General features: G+C 41.8%; 3 protein-coding genes across 3 annotated transcripts; all 3 read left to right on the forward strand.

Moving 5' to 3' along the window:
- Nucleotides 1-5,914: 5,914 nt before the first annotated feature.
- LOC111666761 (proteinase-activated receptor 1-like) lies at nucleotides 5,915-9,283 on the forward strand. The gene is made up of 2 exons (XM_023422220.2): nucleotides 5,915-6,109; nucleotides 7,439-9,283. Exons 1-2 carry the CDS (start codon nucleotides 6,037-6,039, stop codon nucleotides 8,692-8,694), a joined length of 1,329 nt encoding a protein of 442 aa, XP_023277988.1. The 5' UTR covers nucleotides 5,915-6,036; the 3' UTR covers nucleotides 8,695-9,283.
- A 1,517-nt stretch (nucleotides 9,284-10,800) lies between these two features.
- f2rl1.1 (coagulation factor II (thrombin) receptor-like 1, tandem duplicate 1) lies at nucleotides 10,801-12,717 on the forward strand. The gene is made up of 2 exons (XM_023422253.2): nucleotides 10,801-10,956; nucleotides 11,292-12,717. The coding sequence occupies exons 1-2, from the start codon at nucleotides 10,884-10,886 to the stop codon at nucleotides 12,347-12,349; spliced, it is 1,131 nt and encodes a 376-aa protein (XP_023278021.1). The 5' UTR covers nucleotides 10,801-10,883; the 3' UTR covers nucleotides 12,350-12,717.
- Nucleotides 12,718-14,678: 1,961 nt separating this feature from the next.
- On the forward strand, nucleotides 14,679-17,064 carry f2rl1.2 (coagulation factor II (thrombin) receptor-like 1, tandem duplicate 2). The gene is made up of 2 exons (XM_023422246.2): nucleotides 14,679-14,845; nucleotides 15,362-17,064. The coding sequence occupies exons 1-2, from the start codon at nucleotides 14,779-14,781 to the stop codon at nucleotides 16,456-16,458; spliced, it is 1,164 nt and encodes a 387-aa protein (XP_023278014.1). The 5' UTR covers nucleotides 14,679-14,778; the 3' UTR covers nucleotides 16,459-17,064.
- Nucleotides 17,065-18,953: the final 1,889 nt, after the last annotated feature.

Below are 18,953 nucleotides of genomic sequence, written 5' to 3' on the forward strand. Positions count from 1 at the left end.
GGGGGGGGGGGGGGGGGGGCTATTGCACAAGAGAAGTATTGCACATAATTGTTATTGCAGAGGATAAGTATTGTCTTGTCTATGCCAGGCGGTTTTTCAGTGCACAGTTTATTGTGGTTGTGGCCTTGGGGTAGAAACTTCATTCATCTGAGGGCAGAAGGGTAAAGAAGTCATGGGCGGATGAGATGAGTCTTATAAGATGCAGCACGAGAGCTATGGTCTCCGAGGGCAGGCAGATGTGCTGGTGATTTTCTGCAGAGCCTCCCCACACCGGGACACCAGCAGCCGTTGTGGGACGCTGATCTTAGAAATAAAGTGGCTGCTGTGTAGTTTTAACCAGAGCGTTTCTGCTGGTTAACCACGAGAGATCCTCAGACACGTGGGTGATCGGATCAGCCTCACCACTGTCGAGTCGTCTGCAGATTTAATGTTTGTGTTCATGTTGTGGGTCACTGTGCAGTCAAGAGAGTAGAGGAGAAATAAAAAAAGAATAGAAAAACAGAATCTAAAATAAATAAGATAATTAGAAATACTATATACAATAACATATACAAATGCAATGTAGGCCTTTTCTGTACATGTACAAATAGGTGCAGTGTGAAGTTGATCAGGCTCTGTGATTATACTCAGGACCAGTCATGATTACTGGTGTTAAAGCATCTGGACTGTAGTCATGGAGACGGGTTATGACTGTCTGCTTCAGGACTGGAATCATGTTGGAAGATTTTAGACGTGGGAACAATTCACTGTGCCAGGGACAGATTGAACATTTTTGGGAACACTCAGCAGCAGCGTCTCTGAGAAACCCGTCCAGACCAGCTGCTTTCCATATGTTGATATGACTGAGTGTGCGTGGGACCTGAGCAGTCTGAATGATAAGTATCTGTCTGCAGTGAGTATGACTGGCTGTGTTCTCGGTACTCAACCACTTTACTTGCAGAGAGATGGGGTTTTTTTTATACTTCTACTGCAATATTTTACAGAGATATAATCTGCTTTTTACTCCACCACCTTCACTTCATGGCGTCATGACTTGGTTCAAGGTTTAGGAAAAGAAGTCACACATGTTGAGGTAAAAAAAAGAAGAAATAAAAAGCCAAACACAGTGAGACAACCAGCTTTCAAACGCTGCCAACCCAACAGCCCCGATGACTGATGAACTTCCTATGTCTGATCATCACCATCACTTTACCAAGTCACTTCCTGAAAGGAAATGAACCTGAAGAGAACAAAGGACAACTCAAATTAGACCGAACAGAGAGGAAGGAGTGGTGACAGCAGCCACAGTTACTGGACGTTTTCCAGGTTCACACAATCCAAACAATCCAATATTATATAATGAAGAGATTCATATAAATAATTTACGTAGCGATGTTACTGTTTTGACATTTTAAATGTAAGCACGAAGAGACAAAGAGTCGCCCAATGAGACGCTTAAATAATTCCACTATCCATATCATTACCTTATAAAGGTAATATAGTGAAGGTGTCACACAGTGGCAGTGTGCACATCCCGCAGGCACAAGGACACTGCAGTCGTTTCTCCGGCCACATAATATTTAGATTTGGCTCAAAGATTAAAAATGATTCGTTTGTCATGGTGTGACAGGAGCAACACACTAAGTGGCATCTATTCTGCTTTGTTATGAAGTTTATTTGAGAGTGATGATGACTTGTTTAGGAAGTTGGAAGAAGACTTGGACTTGATGTTGTACTTCGCTCAATACAAGATATGAAAAGACTTTTTTTATTAGCTCTGCTCTAAAACACAGAGTGAATGCCACCATTGGCCCTTCAGTACATAAGAAGCTTGACCTCTCAGCTCTGCTAACACTCTGGCTTCTCCCAGTGACGGAGATCTTACACAAGAGGCTTTGGTTTTATCACTCAAGTGAATGTGTAAATGATATGTGTGTGTCCAGTTTAAACCAGGGGTAGCTTGCATGTTACATATGAGCAGAGAACGGTTGTGACAACACCAGATCATCCCATCAGAATCATATCTCACATTGAAATCACAGTAGCCACCTCCTCCTTTTCTTCAGAGAGCACGCAAACTCTGACTTTATGGGAACGAAGACGAACTGGCACAGGAGACAGGGAGCACACAGAATAAATACATGAGGAGGGAGGGCGGAGACAAGTGGCCACAGGTGCAACACGTTAGGGGGCGGGGTCGACAATCACAGGAGCGGGAAAAACACAGTGGCAAGAAGTGTAAATCTAGAATGAGAGGGAAAGGTTAGACAAACCAAAATAAAACAGGAAGTGAAAAATAAACTTGAAGAAAACAGAAAACATAAGGTGCAGGACGTGACATGACAACCAGGACAAGATTGTTTGCTGAGGATATTTGAGGGAGACAATTCAGCAACGGACATTACATTACATTAACAACACTCTTATCAGAAGGGAAATTTGGTCCGTGCTAAATACTGTTGAGGAAATAGTGTTAAAATTACGACTCTGCCATTAAGGCTGCAAGTCGTCAGTCGCCTTTTCAGCATGTCAGCACTTCCTGTACAGTTTGCTTCATGTCTAAGTTTACACAGTTTATTTTGTTAAGTTATTTTCATAAGTTTCCTCTGTCTGATGGACCAAAACATGAAGTTCCTCTTTCAGTGATGTATACACACCCTGATGCAGCCTATATCTAACTGCTGGTTTTCACAGTTTTACATGTGAATCATACCAGATGGTGAAAATCTGATATACTGTGTGTGGGAGGCTCGTCTCTCTGTGTCTGACCCTCAACGTTTTGTTGCCAAACAGAGACGCTGTCCATACTTTTCTAACTCAGGAGCATAAATTCCTCTGTGATAGTATCGTAGTTCACCTCTGTGTTGTTGTTCTTTTTCTTCTCCCAAGGCCGGTCCTGATCGGATGATGCCCAGAGAATGATAAAATGTGCTAAAGTGCACACAGAAAAAAAACAACAGGAATTTAACTTTCGAAACAGAGGCCTGGAGCTGTGCCAGAAACTTCACCGTGGATGTAATCTCCCACAGTCTGTATCCTGCCTCCTTTTATGAGCAGGAATGAGCTTATGTTAGTTCAGGAACGCCCAGGCCCAAGAGGCTCCAGGAGCAACATGACCTCAGCAGTGGACGCCATGTCCAGCGGCACATTGTTGTATTAACACAGTGTCACATGACCACTTGTATAATGGTGATGAACTACAAAATAATTATGACTCTGGAGTTTCCCTCAGCTCAGTGAAGCTCAGTGAAGTTTTATAGCATCTCTCATGTCATTGTTTTGTGGTATTACCTATCACCTGTCCCCTGACAGGTGAAGTTAGCAAGTAACTGGTGAACATGGTGGATCATTTTTGGGTGTTAGCTGCATAGCAAGTGAGAAGAGAAGCCATTTGAGCAGAATAATAATAAGGGGACCCAGTACTGATCCTTGGGGCACTCCTGTGGGGAGGCAATGGGATGGATTTGTTTGTTTGTTTGTGCAGCAGCTTATTATGACCCATAGTTACGTTTTGTTGCTAGGCGACATCTAGTGGCCGTTGTAATTATGACCGGAGCAAAGGGAAAAGTGCGGTGACGTAGTATTAAGAGAGACAAATGGGATGGATGAATGGGTCAACAAAACACAGCAACATGACAGAGGAGAGTAGTGTTCGATGCCCATGGGAAACTAGCTGTTTATATTGTAACCACGACAACAAAGACCGTGTAATGTTGAGGAAGTGCTTATTTCAACCTAAATCACGATCTTTTCCTAAACCTAACCAAGTAGTTTTAGTGTCTAAACCTAACCAAGCCATGACCATTCTTATTGTAACCATGGCGACAGAGGTAGGTAGGCTACTGTTGGTACAATCTGTGTGTTCATTGTTGTTACCCCGACAACCGAGGTCTGGTGCGCCCTGTAGGGATGCGACTTCAGGAGACACTCCTATGGGGTCGTATCAGAAGACTGACAAAAAACAACCTGACTGGTTGTTCAGGTTGGAGGACTTGTTGCTAGGTAACCGTAGCCTTAGTTTTTGCCTCTCACACGGAGCAGCCAGTGACGTTAGCATCAGCAGAGCTAGATAAAGACCATGTATCTCTCTGCAGCAGCAACAGCAGCAGCAGTAAACACAACTCACGCTCCTCACTGGTAAGTCTGTATTCAGAGTCTAACAAGATACAGACAAACAGTAACATTAACCTCGGCCTTGAGTTTCCCCTGATTGTCAGGCAACCTCGTAGTGACAGCTGACTCCAGGAAGAATATGATGTGTTAATGTGTGAGCTTCAGAGGTGTTGATAGCTGGATTTTGTTTCCTTTGGACAGAGCCAGGCGAGCTGCTTCCCCTGATTCTGCTCTTCATGCTAAGGTAAACTCATCATCTCCTGCCGCCGGCTTCATGATTGAGTGGAGAGAGTGGCATTAATCTCCTCGTCTATCAACAAAAGTGATTAACGATAGCCACAAAAAATAACAAAATATTACTTTAAGGAAGCAGCAAAGGGCCTCATAGGCTCAAATTGATTTGATAAGAAGTAAGAAACAGGCGATTCTGAAAATATTTTTGTGAGGAAGTGTGTTTAGTCTGTGAGTTCAGATATTCAGTCCCAGTGGATGTAAAGCTCAGGATGAATGAGTCAGACAGCTCCCACCTTATCCTGGTCCCATTATCTCCTTCCCTCGATGTCAGTAACTCTCATTAATCTCATTAAGAGAAACTAACCAGCACATTTCTCTTTATTTCTAAGAAAAATACTTTCTGTGCCCCAATGTTATTTTGTTATTTTGTTATTTTGTTATTTTGCGTGAGTACAAATTTCCCAGACACAGACACATGAAGGCAAACTCTCCCATGGCTTCAGCTTGTGTGTGAGTGATCCTGATCTCTGCCAGGCAAAACAGAAAATAAATACCATGTGATCTGCTGGAAAAAGAGGCCATTAGAGTCTGACCGGCTAGTTTATATAAGCAAGTAAATAAAGACTATAAACAGGACTTCTAATCTGCTCTGAGACAGGTCATTTTAATGGTTTCGGCCCATCGCTGTCCATCTGATGTGGTTTTTGTATTTGACTGCTACAAATAGAGGAAGTACTTTAGCTTCTCTAGGGATATTGCTTCATGTCAGAAACAGAGTAATGGTGTGTTTATGTAACACAAACTGCACTGTACACTGTGTCCCCCAAAAACTGATAGTGAAAAGTTTTCATCCTAAAGTTAAAAAAAAAAAAAATATATATATATATATATATATAGTACAAAAATGTTCACACAACTCAGTCTTCTCAGATTCAGAAACAACACTGCAGTTAGTATTTATGAAAAGTATGTTGTTGTGCCTCACACCACTTTTATATAACTTCCAAATAAGAGATATATTCCCAAGGTCAGACATATAATGAATTAATCTGTACTTTTGTTGTCTTCACTATAAGTTTATCTCTGTTCCTCATACTCCGGCCTAGACGCCACACTTTATGTCTGTATCTTCTAACAAAGAGAAAGCACAGGGACCACATTACATTCAAAATAAAATAATCATAATTATGAGATAAAAAAGTCAAAATTATGAATTTTAAACTTTTTTATCTCGTATTTTTTTATAAATCAAGGCGTTTTTATCTCAATTTTATTTTACTGGCAGGAATGGACTTCCACTTACTTGTGAAACCACATTTGTTTAAAAAGTACAAAAACAAAACATCACTGTTCTTTTTATTTATTTTATTTATTCTGCTGTCCCTCCATGATGAACCCAGTTTAGTTGAGGTTGATTCAGTGACACATTAACTGTTAAACTGGATCCGGCTGCTGCTGCTGCTGTGAGACGGGAAAGGTGACATCATACGACAGGAATGTCTGTCCGCGTGCATATCTCGCTGCTGATTGGCTGTTTGTGTTTCGGACTCACTGGACTGTGGGCGGAAATCAATCAAACTTTGGCCGACGAATGATCAACAGCAGAGAGAGGTTTGAAGAGGAGCTCGACACACGGAGAGTCCGACGCTGTTTGAGACTGTTTCACCGTTTTTACTCCTTTTTTTTTTTTTATCACTTTTCACCAGCGAAATGTTTCCAAAGTTTTTACGAACCTTGCTGGTGGTTGCGGTCTGCGCACGTGCTGCTTCAGCGGTCAGAAACGGTAAGAAGACTTAAGTTATTCTCTAATATTAAAATAACAAACGCTTCATTCAAACAACACTGTTAAAAAGCCTTTTTTTAACAGGTATCTGACAACAAATCTGTAACATTGTGCATTTATTAGTTTTGGTATGAAATACAGGTATGATATAATTTACTATATTGATATGATAGAAGAAGATAAAGCAGCTGTTTTGGTAATAACCCAAGTGCTTATGTTTCCAGCTTGTCAACGTGATGATTAGTTGTTGTTTTTTGTTTTGTTTTTTTGCTTTAAATCATTGTAAACTTAAAACAAGCCTTCTGATGATCCTAACACTTAGGCTATAAAATGATTATTTTTCATCTTTTGATCTTTAATCTTTTTCATTTCAATCAATCCTTTAGTCTTTGAATTTTAAGAAAAAAAAAATCCACATTTGTCTTTTTGTTTTGTTTTGTCAATTTTTGCTTTAAAAAATCAATGAAACCAATTAATTGATTTTTCAAAAAGTCAATCATTTTTTTTAAATAACACTTGGCTAACTGATTTATGGCCCAAGCAATAATTAATCGTTTGATCCATAACCATGAAATGGTAAAAAACCTGCCTATCATGATTTTTCATGGTCAAAGTTGTGGTGTTCAAGTTTCTTGATTTCTCTTCAGATTAAATATTTACAGTTTACTTTTCTAGAGAGAAAAGTAAACTGTAAATATTACTGTTTGAGAGTCTGGAACCAGTAAGTTATATTTTCCACTTTTCCTGTTTGAGGTTTGATTTGAGGTTTTTATCTGAGGAAGTCTATTTGTGGTCCCAAAGTACCAAAAACCATCTCAGTGTAGTTTCACTTCTCCTCTCTCAGGCTCTGAGCCTCTCTTCTGATTGGCTGACTGTTTTCTGAGCGATCTAATAAAAAAATATAGCAGATTTCAGGTAAAACACTCAGTCCAGGGGGGCGGGGCTTGGAGCATGGCTGAGAGCTGTGAATGTTTTGTTGTGACATCACAAAGTTCCAGAAGTCCTGACAGCTGGTTTTAAGGCTCAGTTTCTGAATACAGGCTGTGTGCATTTCTCTGTGGACTGAGGCTTTGATACTTTCACAGTATTAATATAGAAGCTAGAGCTGATCTATAATCACACTACACATGGAAATCTACCTTTATACAATCAGTTAGTTGATTCAAAATCAAAACAGTTGCCTATTACTTTTCTGTTGATAGATACTCACTCAATCATTTCTGTTCTATAATATAAATCATGATATGAATAAAAAATACCTTTCACCTCTCACTGTAATATCTTGGATGCCCTGACTCTTTCTCTCTCTCTCTCTCTCTCTCTCTCCAGACACCGTAAGATTGCGGACTTTTGGCCTTTATGAGAGGTCATTCACAGCTGAACCAATACCATTGGATTATATTGATCAAGATAATGTGGTGACCAGATTTAATAACTCTACAGACGCCCGGGTGGCTAACAAAACCAACACCTCAAGGATGGAGGTCTCAGAAGAGGCGCTGCAGTTCCTCACAGGCCCTCTCTCCACCGTCCTCATACCGTCCTTCTACACACTGGTCTTCCTCATCAGCGTGCCCATCAACATCTGCGCGGTGGTGGCGTTCTCTCTGAAGATCCGGCCCAAGAAGACGGCGGCGATCTACATGTTGAACCTGGCCTGTGCCGACCTGCTCTTCGCCGTGCTGCTCCCCTTCAAGATCACCTACCACTTCGGCGGCAACAACTGGATATTCGGGCCGCTCATGTGCCGTGTGGTCACCGCAGCCTTTTACTGGAACATGTATTGCTCTGTTCTGCTCATAGCTTGCATCAGCGTGGACCGTCTTCTGGCTGTAGTCTACCCTATCGACTCCCTGTCCTGGAGGAGGCCACGCAACTCAATCATAGCTTGCGCCGCCATGTGGATACTATCCTTCGTCGGCACCCTGCCCCTCGTCCTTTCCGACCAGACTGTCCGCCTCAGCCAGTTGAACATCATCACCTGCCACGACGTCCAGCCTGCGCATAAGCTGATGTGGCACTACAAGCTCTACTTCATCACCCTGTGCTGCACCCTCTTCTTCCTGCCTCTGCTCGTCACGGTGGTGTCCTACGCTCGGGTGATCTGGTCCCTGAGCCGGGTCCCGCGCGGGGTCGTAGGACGCTTGCGCAGAAGAACCAGAGCAGTGGTGATGGCTCTGACGGTGCTGGTGATATTTGTGCTGTGTTTCACGCCCACAAACTGTCTCCTGCTCGCTCACTACCTGCAGTTTAACGAAGGCGTCACACACCAGGAGAACCCTGACGGCTCCTACGCAGCCTATCTAGTCTTCATGTGTTTGGGAAGTCTGAACTGCCTCCTGGATCCCCTGGTCTACTACTTTGGATCGTCCCAGTGCCAGAGACAACTCTCCAGCATGCTGAGGTGTCAGAAGACCTCAGGGGGCAGCAGCTTCAGTCATTCATCTTCTGACTCGTGCAGATCCAGCTCCAGAGCGATTCTGAAATCCAGCCGGATAGAAAGCTCCAAAATCCACACTACAGTTACGGGAGTGGACTCTTCGCAAGAAAACCTCAACAGCCAGTACAAGAAGCTACTGGTCTGACGGACTGAGCAGACATGACTGCACCACTTAACTGACTCTTTGAAGGTTTTGAAAAGGAGACATGTTTTATTATGAAGTTCAAGCAACAGCAAATAGAGCGCAAAGCTAATCTGTAAGGTTTTAGCCGACTGTGTGTGTTTCTCTTTCATGATTAGAAGGAAGGAAATCCAGATTGGAGATTAGATAAGAATGTGATTTCTAGAAGCTGAACATTTGATACTATGAAATGCTTTTATTTTTGCACGGCATGTGTAAGAGCTAATGAGTTTATAACGCAAGTCTAAAGGTATAACATTTAATGAATTTTTTTTTTGTATTTTATTGTGTATAAATCTGATGAAAAGCACTTATGTTTCATGTTTTACTTTGTACTTTTTTGAAAAGCAAAACATGTACAACACTTTTTTTTTTTTTTTCTTTTTTTACGTCTTATTGTGTCCAGATAAATGTTCTCATTGTGACAGTGTTTTAAAGAAACAACAGCGATACACAGAGTGAACGAAGCAGCACTGTAGTTAGTTTCATGTTGCCTCCTGCTGGTGTGAAATGTGCTGTACTGAATGTGTGTCCCATTAAAACCGTCACTCGACACCTGTGTCATGGCTCTTCACTCCTCCAGCAGGTGGCGCTGCATTACTGTTAATATTAATGGTAACTGGAGATATAAGGTTAGGGTTAGACATGAAGCTACTGTTTAACTTACCAGTTATTTTTTCATCACTCGATTTATGAAATGTCAAAAAAAAAGAAACACTTCCCATCTCCAAATGTCCAAAACCCAAAGATCTTCAGTTTACAATAATATGAAACTGTGGATGACTTTTTGCCAAACAAAAGGAAAATATTTTTTAATGCACAGCCCATTTTAAACATGACGCCAGGTCAAGCTTTTAAACCAGTGCAGCTTGACCAGCAGAACACACATGTTCATGAAAGACTGAAGGAATACACATCTACTGTATCTGCACATAGTCTCATGTGTAGGTGTTAAGTAGATTCTGCATTTCATCACATGTAAGTGCGTCTACATGTGCATATTCAGAATAAGACGTTTGCATGTAAAAGGAAAAACCTGATTATTTATACTCAGGTGAAATTAATGGTGGGGTCTGATTGTGTGTCTACAAGTGTGTTTTGATTTCTCTACAGCTCATAAATCTGGATAAGGTGTTTACGTGCCACAGTGTGTCGGAAATCCAGGTTTCTCAAAACTAAGATCTTATGTAGGTTTTTCTGAACCCTGTTTACATCTGCTAAACATACTCCAAAACCCCCAGACACGACCAGCATCCTGCTGTGCATGTAAACACACTCAGTGATACAAGAAAAAATACGTCAAACTATCTTTCTATCTAACTTTCCTTTTGCAAACTGCAAAATAACTCCATCAAACTGCAGCGTGCTTTAAATCAAATCACAGCAGTGGTTATTATTTCCTGTGATATTAAGAATCTCCTCTGATGACACACAGGTATGAGATATTATCAGGTTTTATCTGACACAGATCTACAGATATCTTCCCGCCACCGAGAGCTGGTAAAGAAGAAATGTCTGCCAATATAGAAATGTAATATATGACATATATGTCCCAATATCAAGACAGGTGTTCTCATATATGTCACATATAAGAAGATATATTATTATCACATGTATACATCCTCTGGCTATATGAACATATAAGTTTATAACGTATATGAAATACCCATAGTAATATGCAACTGTATTAAAACAACATACCTATAAAAAAAAATGTGTGTGTGTATCTTTTATATTTAAATATATAATATGAACATATGGTGACAGGCTTTGTAACATATATCTGCAATATAAGCATATATACATGTTTCTATTAGCTCGACATATATGTCAATTTCTAACAGGTTCCATATGTAATTTTTACATATATATATATATAAATATAAATATACATAATATGATTATAGAAATTCAATACATGTACATATATTACATTTGCGTATGGAAGTTCCGGAAGGAAGGAAAACACACTCACACCGCCGACAACATCATGATGGGTGTGTGTTGTGTGAGCCACGCGCGGTCACCTGACCGGGTGACATCACGCAGGTGTCTAAACCAGCTATTTTGAAACCGTGTTTAAACCGGCGTCGGGGAGAAGCGAGGCAGGAGCGCACCCGCGGCGGACATTACTATTACTTCCGTTTGCCACCATGACCTTCGGGACGCGATGTTTCCAGCTGCTGCTGCTGTCCAGCTGTGTGACGACCTGCCTGTTGCAGATAGGTAACGTGTCTTCCTCTGTTGTTGTGAATATTCAGCCGCTTCAGGAGGAACAGGATCCAAAACGCGCAGCTCTGACCTCCAGACGTCGAGTTCAGGCCTTGTTTGTTTGGTGTGTGTTGGTTTTTGCCGCCTTTATAGGCTGGATTAGTAAAGTCAGAGTTATAGGAAATATTCAGATGGATCATTGTAACACAGATGACTCAAGTTGAGAGGTGTATTGTCCAAATGCTCACAGCTGACAGGAAGTGAGTTATGTTTTGAGTGTGAGGTGTTTCAGCATGTTCCTGCACACTGAACAAACCGGTTTTACTTCTGCTTTTCATACGTGTTCACAGACGAGAGAGGCTTCACGGGTACGGAGACCAACGACGGGGTGTGGGTCGGCACCAGAGCCAAACAAGTCCTGAGCAGCCGACTCACCACCGTCTTCCTCCCCATCATCTACATCATCGTGTTTGTTGTGGGGCTGCCCACCAACGCCATGGCGATCTGGGTGTTCCTGTTCAGGACCAAGATCAAGCACCCGTCGGCGATCTACATGGCCAACCTGGCTCTGGCCGATCTGCTCTTCGTCATCTGGGTGCCCCTGAAAATAGCGTACCACTTCAACGGCAACGACTGGATCTATGGCGCGGGGTTGTGCAAAGTGCTGGTGGCGTTTTTCTACGGCAACATGTACTGCTCCGTCGCCTTCATCGCCTGTATAAGCATCCAGCGTTACCGGGCCGTGGTGTACCCGCTGTCCCAGCAGCGGAACAGCAACTGTTTGGCGGTTTCCGTCTCCGTCACGATCTGGGCGGTGGTCTGGCTTCTCACGATCCCCCTCTACCTGTACGATCAAGAGGTCCGTGTAACGAACCTCAACATCCTCACCTGCCATGACGTCACCAGGCCCAGTCAGAAGAAGATAGCGGCGGGCTACTTCCTGACAATGGGAACACTGGGATTTGTGGTTCCCACCATGGTGTGCATCATATCCTACGTCCTCATGCTCAAGTCTCTCAGGAACAGCATGGCGGACCCAACCATCGCCAAGAAGCGACGCAAGGCCGTGGTGTTGATCGTCACCGTGTTGGTGATGTTTTTGGTGTGCTTCGCCCCCAGTAACATCATGCTGCTGGTGCACTACATCCACCTGTTGGGCGGGGCCACCAACAACATGTACGGCTTCTACATCACCACCCTGTGCTTGGCGAGTCTCAACAGCTGCATCGACCCTTTCGTGTACTACTTCATCTCGGAGGAATTCAGGGAGCACGTGAAGAACACGCTGCTCTGCAGGAGCGAGAGGACGGTGGAGCGGATGAGGGTTTCCTTCAGCGCCCTCAAATACTCCAAGAAGAGAAACGTGTACACGTCTGATTCAGGGAAGACGCAGAGCTCTGAGTGCTGAGCTCATCCCGGATCATTAAACTGAAATAAAGTGGATTTCTTCAGGGAGAGTCGTCTGCGGTGACGACCTCAGAGAAACTTTGAGCTGTCTTGGTTTTGTAAATTAAGTTTATTTTTATATCATTTATAATACAACTTGTATTATACAACTTGTTGTTTCTTTGATGGAGTTTGATTTTATTGCACTTGGATATGAACATTTGGTCATTTTATTGTGTCTTATCTTTTAGTCTGTGTTGACATTTTATTGAGATGAACTGTATTTGCTTTCAGCCTTGACCGGAAATGGGCAAAGTTCAGGATATCATGAGCTTGTATGTGTTTTTTAAAGTAATATTTTACAGTTTGCCAATAAAAGTAAATGTCCTACTTACTGTATTTCCCTCCTGTCACACTGTTTGGTTCACTGACATTTTCTCTAAACACAGGCGGTTGGAAAGGTCAGGCTGCGTGTTCCTTATTTTCAAAACCAGTTCTGATATTTAATCTTTACTGTCAGAGTTTGTGTCGGTGATGAGGAAATTCAACTTTGGTTTTCTTAAGTGGAAAAGTTTATTTCATCTCGCCTTTTAGGACCAAATCACAGTCTGTGTTTAGGTGGCGTATATGAAACTTTACAGAGCAAGTAGGGCTGAACAACTAGTCGAAATATTGAAATCGCAATATGGCAATAAGTGGAGTTTCAATTTTTTCGGGAGTAAAAATCTCATGATCATAATTTTTCCAGTGAAAATTAAATGTGGAAATTACCATTGCCAATAAAATCGTAGCTCATATCACGATCAATTCAATTCAACTCAATTCAATAAACTTTATTTAATTTAAAAGGCACATAGAGATGAAATAAACGCAGAAATATAATACAAAGAACACACCACTAGTGCGAGACAACTGCAGACATTAACAAAAACGTTTTAAAATCTTTGCTTCTTTACATTCCTGTAGCTCTGAGTTCCTGCCTCGGAGTCTCGAGCTTGAGGACGGTAAAACAGTTCAGATTCCTGCAGCGTCAGAACAGCAGGGTGACGTCACTGTTACAGTTTCAGAGTCTTAACTGATCATCTTAGATAATAAGAGCAGGAGAGAGGGCGAGCACATGACCTCACAACAACCAAACTGTTGTCATATCAACAAAAGACAAAGACCAGGCCAAGTTAGCAAAGGATATGTTGTCTAATAATGTTAAATTGGTAGATTAAATATTAACAGTTTTGTTTCATAACATCTGTTGTGCCACACTGTGATTTCTGTAATAACATATAGAAAATAATTAGTCAATTAGTCTGTGGACAGAGAATTAATCTGCTATTAATAATGATAAGTGAACCCCTTGTTTCAATCATTTTTCAAGCAAAAATACCAATAATGTTTATTTCATAGATATATCATGGATATATTTGGAAATATCAAATGCATATATTTAGTATGAGTTTAATTTCTGTCGAAAAATCCCATGAAAATGTCACTATTAATACAATTACTTTTTTTATGCCTTATTATACTGTGACATTTTTTGACATTCTTATACTGTACTGTACGTTTGCGTTTATATGCGGTTTTTCTGCATTACTATACAATGGCATTTTTATGCCTTACAATACTATGACTTTTTATGGCTTACTATAACATACTAGAGTTTTTTCAATGTTTTTATGCTTTACTATGAAGGATTTTGAAATTTGTATGCCTTACTGTACTATGACCTTTATTTTGCCTTACTATACTATGATATTTTTATACCTTACTATAAGATGATTTATTTATGAAGCGGCACAGTGGTTCAGTGGTTAGAGCTGTCACCTCACATTGAGACGTTTATGGGTTTGAACCCTAGGCCTGGTTTGCATGCTCTCTCTGGGTATTCTGACTTCCTCCTGCAAAAACATGCACATTAGCACATTATGTTATTATGACATAATCTGGATATATGAAGAGATAAGTTTATACCGTATGTGAAATACTAATGGTAAAATGCAACTTTATTTGGACAACAGGCTCATTAAAAATTGTTATGTTTGTATATGATTTTCTTAATAATTTATAAATTTACACACACGTCTATTTTTTATATTAAATATATATATGAACATATACTGACAGGCCTTCAGATGGATATATATACAGGTAACATATGTCTATAATATAAACACACATACTAAAATATAGCCAGTGTGTTTGTTTTGGAGAGGTGGTGTTGTTGCTGCCTCTCTGACTATTGTCTCTATCCGTGTCCCTTTATTGGGGAAACCGCCACAGAGCAGAACAGGTGGGCGGATACTCGACCATGACGTAAGCGACCAGACAGACAGGTAGTCTCGGGGCGTTTCCTTTTTCTCGGTTGGAGAAGTTAAGCTATATTTAAGAGGTTGTTTGTTGGGGAGAGTGCACCAAAAGAGAAGTGAAGCAGCGACGTGTTGAAATCGCACAGACATGGATTTACCTCGATTATTGACGTTGCTGTTAATTTTCTGCGGCATTTCAGCGTCAGACGCCACAGGTAAGCCCGGAAGTTCCTCTGTGTTGATCGTGGTGGAGGGTTGCGTCGTTTACATAACGATCTAATGGGACACAATTAGTCTTATCTCAAGAGAATACATCGAAGATATTACTAAATAAACTAGTCACAGACAAGATATAAACTATAAGTATATACTACAAGTTTAATCTTTTTAAAACGTGAATATTGGAGCGACTTTTTGACAGAAGTATTTTTAACCTTGGGTCGTGGTCAACTCCCAGACTGACAGGAATGTTGGGAAATGTAGGCGTGCAAACTTTAATCAGCTATTTTATCAGTTCAACCAATGATTATTTACCTATCAGTAGTTTATATTTATTTTTTAGCCTAAAAATTGTCGGAAAATAAAGAAAAATGTTCAACTTCTGATCAACTACAATGACTTAGATGATTAATGTATTATCAGAATCATTTCCAATCAATATTCTCCCTATAAACTAATCAGTTGAATCAATAGTTTCAGCCCTAATATATATTTATTTTGTTATGTTTAAGGTGGGTCTAAAACACGTGGGTTCTTCGGGGTTGTGGACCCTGAAAACTCGGGACAAGTTGTCGTGGACCACACAACATCAGAAACGTTGAAGAGTGGCCTCACCACAGTCTTCCTCCCAATCGTTTACATCATCGTTTTCGCGGTGGGGCTTCCCGCCAACGGCATGGCGGTCTGGGTGTTTCTGTTCAGGACCAAGAAGAAGCACCCGTCGTCGATCTACATGGCCAACCTGGCTCTGGCCGACCTGCTCTTTGTCATTTGGACGCCGCTGAAGATCGCCTACCACTTAAACGGCAACGACTGGATCTACGGAGAGCCGCTGTGCAAAGTCCTGGTGGGCTTCTTCTACGGGAACATGTACTGCTCCGTCCTGTTCATCACCTGCCTCAGCGTGCAGAGGTACTGGGTCGTGGCTCACCCTCTGTCCCAGCAGAGGAAGAACAACAAAGTGGCTATCGGTGTGTGTGTAGCCATCTGGGTTTTCATCTGGCTCACCACCACTCCTCTGTACCTGTACGACCACACCGCCAAGCTCAAAGACCCCAACATAACCACCTGCCACGACGTCAGCGTCATACATGACCTGGAGAACCCGTTCCCTTCCATCCAGCTGCCGTACTACTACTTCATCTTCATGGGAATGGTCGTGTTCCTCGTCCCCTGCGTGGTGATCATCGTGGCGTATATTCTGTTGCTCCGCGCTCTGGGGAACAGCATGGAGGAAAGCACGGCGTCAAAGAACCGGCAGAAGGCCGTGATGCTGATCGTGACCGTCCTGGTGACGTTCCTCGTGTGTTTCATCCCCAGTAACATCATGCTGGTGGTGCATTACTCCCTGCTGAAGGACGGCGTGATAAACAACGGCTACGGCTTCTACATCACCACGCTGTGCCTCGCCAGTCTCAACAGCTGCCTGGACCCGTTCATCTACTACTTTGTGTCGGAGGACTTCAGGAACCACGTGAAGAACACTTTGCTGTGCAGGAGCAGCCGGACTGTGGAGAGGATGAGGGTTTCATTCAGCTCCATGAAATACTCCAGGAAGAGCAAGTCGTACGTGTCGGACACTGGGAACACACAGAGCAGTACCTGTTAGCCACACCGTGGTACTGATGCCGATAACACGGCGTCATACAGGCTGTGTGGAACTGGGACGCTGTAATATAGGGCCATACATTAAAACCAAGTAACCTCAAAAGCATCATGTAACCAAAGATGAACTTTAAATGTGAAGCTGGTTTTGCTGGTATGAGGTTTGGTGCTAAAATGTGAAACATTAATACATATTTTCCTTTTTTATTATAAATATATACATATATATATGTATAAATGAAGAGAATGCCTGGTAATCGCTGACAGGTAAATGTGCTTTTGACTGACTAGTTTACTGGATTTAAAGCCAATGAAATCCGTAATAAAAACCGCCACATGAACCAGATGTGTGCAGAGGATTTTGGAGCTTAAAGTATCAGGCGTTACGATGCGACTTGTGTTTTGTGTTAAGCTGTACTTATTATTCACTGCTGCCTTTTTCCCTTTCTTGCCTATTCAGCACATTCCTGCAGCAGGTTTTGATTTGCCATTTAAAACCACTTGTACTGACGTGATTTATGTTTGAGTTTTGAAATGATGAAGAAATTGTTGGTATTGTTACTTAGTTATTTTAGTTTTTTTGTTTTTTTAAATAAATGATAAAACAGGATGCAGTTTCTGTGAAACTCCTTTATAGTATTGTGTAACTGATTGAAGCCTGTTAGTCAGTGATATCATGCAGCTGGACAGGAGACATGACTCACGGCTCTGTGCCTCCTGGAAATGTGAGGAATTCGTGGAATGTGTTTTGAGTCTCGGACCAGTTTTTTTTTTGTATATTTTATTTTTAAACGCACGTTAATCTTCACTTGGTTGTTAATGATTGTGTTTTCTGAGGAAGGAGGGAGGGTGAGAGTGGAGGGGCTTGAAGAATGCTTGAGAGCGTGATGAGACATGTTAGGACCGACTGGTTTCAGTGTCAGACCACGTTCCAGCTGTATGTGAAACAGCTCGCTTTCCTACTTGTCCTAATTTAAACTTGTAGCTCATATAATCTGTGTTTCAGTTAAAATCTGCTGCTTAATACGACTAAGAGACAATAGAGTGGCAACAAAGGCTTATTGTGAACTCAGTTGAATGGCCCTGGTCTTTTATCTCCTGATAAGGAGTATGTGAACAGATCGTTTGAAGCAACAACCCCACCCAAAACAGTCACCCTCCCCCACGTACACACACACACACACACACACACACGGCCTGTGAATAGTCGCTGACTTCCTGTTTAATGGCTGGTTGAGGCAGAGCTGTGTAAAAGGGTAAATGATTGTTGTGGAGTGTCGTCTTACCTTTTGTCAGCGGTGTGAGTAGATCACCTTGTTTTGTCATGCAGGGCACGGACGGGGCCACTCCCTGGCTGCGTTACACTTACACAGCTCCTTTCAAACATTCCTGAGTTACAGCGTGTTGATGAATCACATGTGAAATAAAGAAATAGCTTAATTAAAGGGATTATACACTACAGGCCTCATATGGACTGGAGAAAGGAATTTGAAACCTGTTAAATCATATTTGTAAAAGTCGACTCTCAGGTTGTGATTTGTAAAAGTTGCTGAACAGTTTGGTGACATCATGAATCGCGATTTCCCGGAGCAGAGTTTATGATCATGAACGATTAGGAAGGAACAACAGGCAGGTCACTGATTACACATTTCCCTGCACTGTTTTGCCATGACGGCTGTGAGAGGCGGCGCTGGTATGGAAAGTAATGGACAGTCGTCCATTGTTATGAGCTGTGGTGACTTCACGTGCACAGAAACACTGACAGCAGCAGCACGAGAAAGAGCTCAATGCAACGCAGAGTCTCAATGTTAAATGTATGTATGTAACTTCTGCTGAATTCAAACTATAACAAAAGACGACATTTGGTGACGTCATGAAGGATCATGGGAGTCGGTCAGGAGGTTTTCTTTAAAGTCTCCTCCTCTATATAAACAACAAACTCCAGGATTAAAACCAGGAGAAACACAGAATAAATAAGTTTCACTTTAAAAATCAGTGATTCACACGTGTAGTTCAGTGGACACGTGACGTCTCCGAGCTGAGCTGTCTAACATCTACCTGTTTCTCCAAGGTATGAAAAGAAGTCAGTTAGCTTAGCTTAGCACAAAGACAGGAAACACTGTGTGAACAGCTACTCTGGTCCTATCTAAAGGCAACAACCACCAGCACCTCAACATCTCTCTATTTATAACTTTATATCTTGTTTGTTAATTTTTATCCAAAAATCAAAGTGTAAAAAAAAGAAGATGCGGGCTTCTGCTCCACGTGCACGTGTGACGGTTTCTATTGCACATTTCTACCATGCAACATTTTATGGCATGTCCGTAAATTGCAACAATCCTGTGACGACAGCCCCGACGTATGCACGAGTGTATAGATTTCTTCCATAGGGTTGTGGTAGGTTGCAGAACAAACCACTGGTGTACAAACCTCACTGCACACAGTCTGTAGACATTAGTCTTTTCACAATTTTTCATGTTGAAAGAAATAGCTTCCACA

Source organism: Seriola lalandi, unplaced genomic scaffold (assembly GCF_002814215.2).
Source record: "Seriola lalandi dorsalis isolate HSWRI2012SDOR001 ecotype SW California unplaced genomic scaffold, Sedor1 jcf7180002054680, whole genome shotgun sequence".
Lineage (NCBI taxonomy): Eukaryota > Metazoa > Chordata > Actinopteri > Carangiformes > Carangidae > Seriola > Seriola lalandi.